This window comes from Eumetopias jubatus, unplaced genomic scaffold (assembly GCF_037043125.1).
Source record: "Eumetopias jubatus isolate StellerSeaLion01/CBP00866 unplaced genomic scaffold, mEumJub1_p1.0 scaffold_15, whole genome shotgun sequence".
Classification (NCBI taxonomy): Eukaryota; Metazoa; Chordata; class Mammalia; order Carnivora; family Otariidae; genus Eumetopias; species Eumetopias jubatus.
The window spans coordinates 41,835,611-41,842,656 of record NW_028274821.1 but is presented as its reverse complement, the minus strand read 5'-3'; the positions used below and the strand labels follow the sequence as shown (position 1 = coordinate 41,842,656).

Sequence of the window (7,046 nt, the reverse complement as noted above, 5' to 3'; positions counted from 1 at the left end):
TAATAAAGCTTTCCCTGATTTATTCCCAGTTGTGAGTTCTTCATTTAAAGGAGGATGTGCTACATACCATTCTTTATATATATATTTTTAAGCTTTTTCATATTTTCATTCTGTTTCTAGACAGGAAGTATTTATGCTTTTTGTTCATGGTTGTATCCCCAGCACTTAAAAATGCTTGACACACAGTAGGTACTTTTTGGGGGGATTCAGTGAAGCATGAAACAAAATTTAAGATTAATTTTTATTAATTTTCGAAATGCCTTTTTATTTACTACATGTATTGGGAACCTGGGTGAATGTTAATGGTTAAGTAAAATTAGACAATTCTAGTAACATAGTTCAGGCACAATAAAAATATTACAGTACCAATTCATATTAGAAAGCTGGGCATGTTACTACCAACGTCTTAAAAATCGTATTAGCTGAAGGATCAAAAAATAAAATAATTTTAGAAATCCCTTGAAGAGTATTTTAAGAGACAAAACATGTGAGGTTTATCAACACTTTTACACTTGACCACCACCCAGCTACAATTCCACCAAAGAAATACAATTTAGATGCAGCTAAAATTTAGTCCGGGCCCAAACCCACATCCTATCTGAAAGACTTATGCTTTCCTGTTATTGTTTTTTTTTCCCTTCACATTTTGCATTCGTTAGGACTGCAGTTTTAATAGTCCTTGGTGCTTCAAATTTAAAAGAAAAGAAATAGGGCTTTCTCGTATTACAATTTCAAGGAAAAGGCCCATTCAGCGAGGTGTAAGAGGCCTACAAGCTGCACACCCTGCAACAGCCTCATGCTCCGATTTCATCTATGGGTTTTTGTACAGTTCTTTTTTGGATGGATGGTGCAAACCGCGCAAGTGCAGCATTAAAGCCTCCCCACCCTGGGAAACGATGCAAGAACATGCAGCTTAGGCTGCCAGGTTCTCCCCAACACACAGCCAAGGGCTGGAGGCCCGGATACCCGCCCCCAAACCCCGTCCACAACAATCGTTTCCTCCCTCCCCGCCTTTTACATACAGTACACATACAAATACACACACGCAGAGTAGCCAGCAGGGGCGGGCCGGGCCCGACCACTCTGCAAACCGCAGGGGGGAGCCGCCGCAGGCCGAGCTTTTTTCGCCCACTCCTTTGTTCCTTTACCCCAGTATCTCTCTGCACTTGGCTGTAACCCCTGGGCAAAAGCCAACTTGGAGATCTAGCGGCTTCTGAAGTTCCGCTTCCGAGCCACACACCTCAGGCCGGTGCTGCGTTGCCCCCCCTCCCTCGGCCAGCAGTTGGTCCCGCCCCAGTGCTAGCGGGCGCCGAGCGGGAGCCGCGCGGGAGCAGCGCAGCGACGGCGGCGGCAGCGGCGGCGGCGGTTGCCATTCGGAGCCGTTGAGACGCCTCTGCGGCAGCTGGTGGCGCAGGTGGCTTGCGTGGACGCGGGCAGAGGCGGCCGGCCCGCCACCGCAGCCTCAGCGCCCGCGGCCCCGGCAGGTGAGCGGGTGGCGGGGACTCGCCCCGCCCCCCCCCCAGTGGCCTCGCTCCTGGCTCTAGCGTGGAAGTGGCCGCGGCCCGCCCGGGAGCCGAGGGGCGGCCCGGGGCTGCGACCGTCGGGAAGCAGGTTGGGGGAGATGTTGGGTGTGGATGGGAGGGGGACATTCCCCTTTTCCTATGCCACCTTTTTTCCCTCTCCCCAGACCCCCTCCCTCTTGGGGCTCAAGCCCGGAGAAAAAAGCCAGAGGAAAGATGGGGCGGGAGAAAGGGGAATTGGGGGCTGAGAAGCATCTCAGCCTCAGGTGGTGGCGTCTTTTCGGTCGTCGAGCGGTGAAGCTGCCGAAGCCTGGAAGGGTAGCTCCTGGGCTGCGGAGGCCGCGCACTCGCGGGGGAGGAGCGGGAGGCGGCTCTCCCCTCACTCTCCCACCCCCACCCCTCCCCGGCCCTCCCCTCCCCCTCCCCCGGGCCTCCCCGTGGGGCCCCTCCCTTCGGGTTTCTGAGCATTAACCGCCCTCGGTGCTCTCCCTCGCAGGCGCGTCGGGACGCCCGGAGGCATCTTCCCCCTCCCGCCGCCCCGGGAGCCTCGGCTCCCGTCCGGCCTCTGGCATCCCCTCGCCGTCCGCACCGCCGCGCCTCCTCCCTGGGCTTCGGACCCCCGGCCTCGCCCCCGAAACATGACTCGCGATTTCAAACCTGGAGACCTCATCTTCGCCAAGATGAAAGGTTATCCTCATTGGCCAGCTCGAGTAAGTGATTTTAGCCTTCGCATTTAGCGGTGCTACCTTCCTCAGGGGCCTACTTCTTACCCTTTCTCTTAATTTTGTTCTCGGGTCCTTTTCCCCCCTTGCTTTCGTTTGGTCTCATTTATAACCTTTCGTTTTAGCCTTCTGCCCAGGAAGCTCCCGTGGAATTGTAAAAATCCAGGTGTTTCTACTTAAGCGATTCCCTATGGGTTTGTTTTTGACAGACTTGGGCAGGTTTTCTTAATAGGAAATATTTAAATGTGATGCCAGTTAATAATGTTCCATTGTAGGTGAAAATAAGGTGGGATTTTATGTTTACCGTTTAATGAAACATTGACTTTTTAACAATTTTAAGTAAAAGGCAGAGTATCGGAGTTTATGCAGACTCTTGGATGTCAGAGATGTGATTTAATTGGTTTCATAGGGATTTTTTATGTTTTGTAGTTGATGAGGCCTTGTGGATTTGCTTGTTTAATACAGAGATTCAGGACTGGATATTTTTGAAAATTTTACAATAAGTTTTTTGTAAATTTATTTTCACGTTTGTGTTCGTGAAGTTTGCCTTATGACCTTGAAGAAGTTGTTTTACCTCTTTGTTTCCCATAGGCAAAAGATCAGTAGACCCAGATTCCTAGGTTCACATCTAGTGGTACAGAGAGGTAATTAAAGCCCAGGATTTTTGTGACATTTAACAATTGAGACTAATACCTAAACGCCATTTTCAGAAAAAGAGGTCTTTTTGTTAGCTTATGGTAGGACTCAGGTTCTAAGATCACGATAGAACCAAAAAACTGTTGAGATCCATTAGATTAGAATGCTCAAGATCTTTTTTAAATATAAATTCTAGAGTTGTAATTTCCACCAATTTACTCTTCTTTAAGGAGTGTATTTCTTAAAGACAATTAAAACCTGTATTTTTAATTATGTCAGCTGGGAGAAAACATAGCCATTGGTTACAGAGACTCATGTAGCGTGTTTGCTGAGTGCTGTGCAAGTATAAAATGTTTACTGTTCTCTTGATTTTTCCCGTCCAGTTCTTGCTTACAGGTTTCCTTCCTAAACCTGGAAAGAATTTACCCCCAGTATATCAAGTCTACCTTTTCACTGAAGTCTTATCTTGAACAATCCTTACTCTTAATTCTTATCTATATATTTGACATTCTATTTCCTTTGTGATAACATTTTAACTCTTAGGTTCATGCTTTGATTTACAAATAGATTATAAGGGTTTTTTGTTTTTTTGTTTTTTTTAGATTGTAAGCTTCTTGAGGGCAATAGACAAACTGAATTTCTTCATGTCTCCCACAGCCCTTAGTATGTAATCATGTACTTATACAACATGATTTCTTGTTTGAATAGAGGAGAGGGAAACTGGGCAGGTTTAAGGCCCCTCCAGGATACTTTTTTTCATGGTTTTTAACATCCTTATTTATTTTGAGTTGTTATAAAATTTGAGGTTATGGGGTATATCTGTATTCACATTTTGGTGCTACACTACAGTTAAAATCCAAATGAAAACGTTTAAAAAGTTACCTACTTTTCTTACAAGTTGTCCTCTTAACATGCTTTATTGTGTTAGGTGATTAAGAGATGATACTGCAAGCAGAGTAAGTAGCCTTAGGAGGGCCAGAGTATTTTCCTTCTTTAATAAGTTCTATATTCAACAAGGTCACTCGGAATGGGAACTTTTTGTCTCTTTTCTCCTTTTTTTCTTTAGAAGCAGCTGAATTTGGTTTGATATTCTCTGTCCGAGAATTATATTCCTTTTTCTCTCTTCTCTAATTTTAACAAGTTATGTCTTTGCTTGAGAGATTAGGGTATTTATTATCATCTGTGAAGATGACAGTTGTCCGTATTTTGATTTTAATGTTTTCTGTCTATATTTCAAACTTCCTTAATTTTAAGTTTTGTATGTTCTTGGAATCCTCTATAAGGATAATTGTTTTTACAGTCAACTTTTTAAAAATTGCCTAACACTTATTAAACTCCGTAGGTGCTCCACATTTAAAACTGTTTGCCAGCAGGGTGTCTGGGTGGCTCAGTCGGTTAAGCGACTGCCTTCGGCTCAGGTCATGATCCTGGAGTCCTGGGATCGAGTCCCACATCGGGCTCCCTGCTCAGCGGGGAGTCTGCTTCTCCCTCTGACCCTCTTCCCTCTCGTGCTCTCTATCTCTTTCTCTCTCTGTCAAATAAATAAATAAAATCTTAAAAAAAAAAAACAAAAAACTTTGCCAGCAGAAAGAAGCATACGAACTGGGTTGACAGAAAATATCCCTTAAGGGCCCTAAGGATTTTCACAGTTCTTGGGGCCTTCTCATGAGGTTGAAATGACCAGTATAATGATGGTATAGGTGAGGAAATTAAAGTCCCTAAGAGTGTTAGGTGATAATGATTCTGTTGATGTCCGAAACCTTCAGACTGAGAAACAGTCAAATCACTTTCACCGTCTTTTTTCAACATGGTAATGCATACAGAGCGTAGTAGGTCCTCAAAAGGTCTGCTCCCTTCTTAACAGAGCTAATTGATTTTTTAAAATATCTTTGAAATTAGGCGGGTTATGACACAGAAATGTTATTATGAAGTAATGAAAAAATTGAAATGTTAAATTACTGCCTGATGGCTTTACCTTTGAGGTCTGCTTTTCCTTCATTGTTAAGAGAAAGTGACAGGTATTACAGATATGTTAGACATGATAGCACCTGATACTTCCTTCATTACTTAATTAGAATGATTGAAAAAGGAACAGAACTTCATCTGATTCCGCCATGTAGGTACAAGATCTTTCTAGAACATGTGTTTCAAACTTTGAGAAATACTGCTTGAAACTTTCATTAATGTCTGCTTTTACATTTCTCTGGTATTTGTGTAGGCTCCCTGCAGAAATATCAGTTAGGATTTTTGAACGGGTTCGGGCTCCCTTATCTGAAATGCTCGGGATCAGATATGTTTAAAAAATCAAAATTCGAGGTATACATACGGTATACATTTTGCTCCCGGTAGGCTTCTAGAATGGCACATGGTAATCTAACAGAGTATTTTTGCAGAGAAGCATTAGTAGAAACACTGGTGGATAAAAGAAACAACAAAATAGCTTCAGTGTCAGTCCAGGTTTTGTCATCAGTTGAATTTTGAGAAATATTTTGGGTTTCAGAACTTCTTGGGTTTCAGAACTTCTTGGGTTTCAGAACTGGGATAGGGATTATGACCTATAGAACTGGTCTACTTTTATAAGATCCTTTTTGGATGTCTTGTTCTCACTTTATTCTGGTGTGTTGAGGTGTGTGTGATTTAAAAGATTTTAATTTTTCTGATCTTTCTTTTAGGTAGATGAAGTTCCTGATGGAGCTGTAAAACCACCCACAAACAAACTACCCATTTTCTTTTTTGGAACTCATGAGACGTAAGTCCTTTTAGCTCTAAAGGCAAATCAGAGTTAATTTCATAGGGTCATTGAGCATAAAATGAGAAGTAGAGACTACTTCAAAGAGAAAATATTAGAGTAATAATAGGAAACTTTTAAGATCATCTTTGAATTTTGGAAAAAGACTTCAAGTTTCCTTTTTAAAATTTATTTTTAGGGCAGAAAAATTAGACGCTGCAGGTTTAACTTTCATTGGAATAGATGTTTCCTTAATTATAAAAGGGGGATGTATATGGGTCCCCTCAGCTACCAGAAGAATGACTCATAGATAAGTGTGTAAAGAAAGTTCTTAACAGGGCATTTGGTATTGATATTTAGTATAATAAATGCTTTTCATAAGGACAGCCTAGCGCCTTGTTTTCGGCTTTGGCGATATTAGCCACACAAATGGTATATTATGGGAAGAGAGAGAAGAAGTCTGGATGGTTCTCTCTCGTGTGATTTATGTGGTCCTGAGAGCCCTTGGGACTACCCTGCTGCCCCTGGTGGATATGTGGGCAGAGGACCAATTTGGTAGAGCAAATTAATCTTTCAAAAATTGCAACCAAATATTGTTGAACTGGTATTTCTAGGTGCATAGGACTACTCCAAGGCCTATTTCACTGATTTGGTGTATGACATCCTACATACCTATAATTTAACAGTCTTAGAAGTACTATTTATGTAACTTTGCTGATTTTGGACTTGAAGTTTAAAATTTGCAATAATTTTGGTAGAGTAGGCTTGTTTACCTTGGACCAGGAGAAACAAAGTTGATACAGCTAATTAGAATTATGTGTTCCTAACAGTGTCTACAAAGGCAACAGTTGGTTTGATGTTAGCTATCCTATGAACTTTCACATAATTTCTTTTGACAGCTTTATTGAGATGAAGTTTACATCATAAAGTTTCACTTGTTTAAAGTATGTAATTCAGTGGGTTTTAGTACATTTATTTTCATATCCATTAGCAGTTATTCTCCATTCCCTCCGCCCAAGAATTGGACAACCACTCTGTAGATTTGCCAATTCCGGACGTGTCATATTAATGGTATTATACAATGTTGCATAATTATTTTGTTAAATGCAGTTTTGAGTCTAGAATTGGATTGGCCTTCATAATTACTTTGAGTCGGGTTTAGGTATATCCTACACGTCAAAACTTAAGTTTTGTAAGAAATGATGCATTTCTGACTCAATAGGGTAATTATCATTTTAAAAATTCCCATTAAATTAATAGGAAAAGCTATCTTTTGATGAAAAATTTGTGTACTCGCTATTGGAGTAGCGGTTTACAAAGTGTGGTCCTAGGTCAAGCTGCACCAGCATCACATGGGAATTTTAGACATGCAAAGTCTTGGACTCCACCTCACAACTCCTGAATCAGAAACTGGGGTGTGGGGCCCAGCAATCTGTTTTA

At 42.0% G+C, this 7,046-nt stretch overlaps 1 protein-coding gene and 1 pseudogene across 2 annotated transcripts in view; one reads left to right on the top strand and one right to left on the bottom strand.

Annotated features, from left to right (window-relative positions):
- Window positions 1-1,144: 1,144 nt before the first annotated feature.
- Window positions 1,145-2,160, bottom strand: LOC148162382 (uncharacterized; annotated as a pseudogene).
- Window positions 1,403-7,046, top strand: part of PSIP1 (PC4 and SRSF1 interacting protein 1) — a 39,811-nt gene continuing 34,167 nt past the window's right edge. For both annotated transcript variants that reach the window (XM_028107253.2, XM_028107254.2), the window contains exons 1-3: window positions 1,403-1,484; window positions 2,017-2,230; window positions 5,551-5,627. In XM_028107253.2, coding sequence (XP_027963054.1) covers window positions 2,159-2,230; window positions 5,551-5,627 — 149 coding nt within the window. In that variant the 5' untranslated portion in view covers window positions 1,403-1,484; window positions 2,017-2,158. The remainder of the gene's footprint in view (window positions 1,485-2,016; window positions 2,231-5,550; window positions 5,628-7,046) is intronic.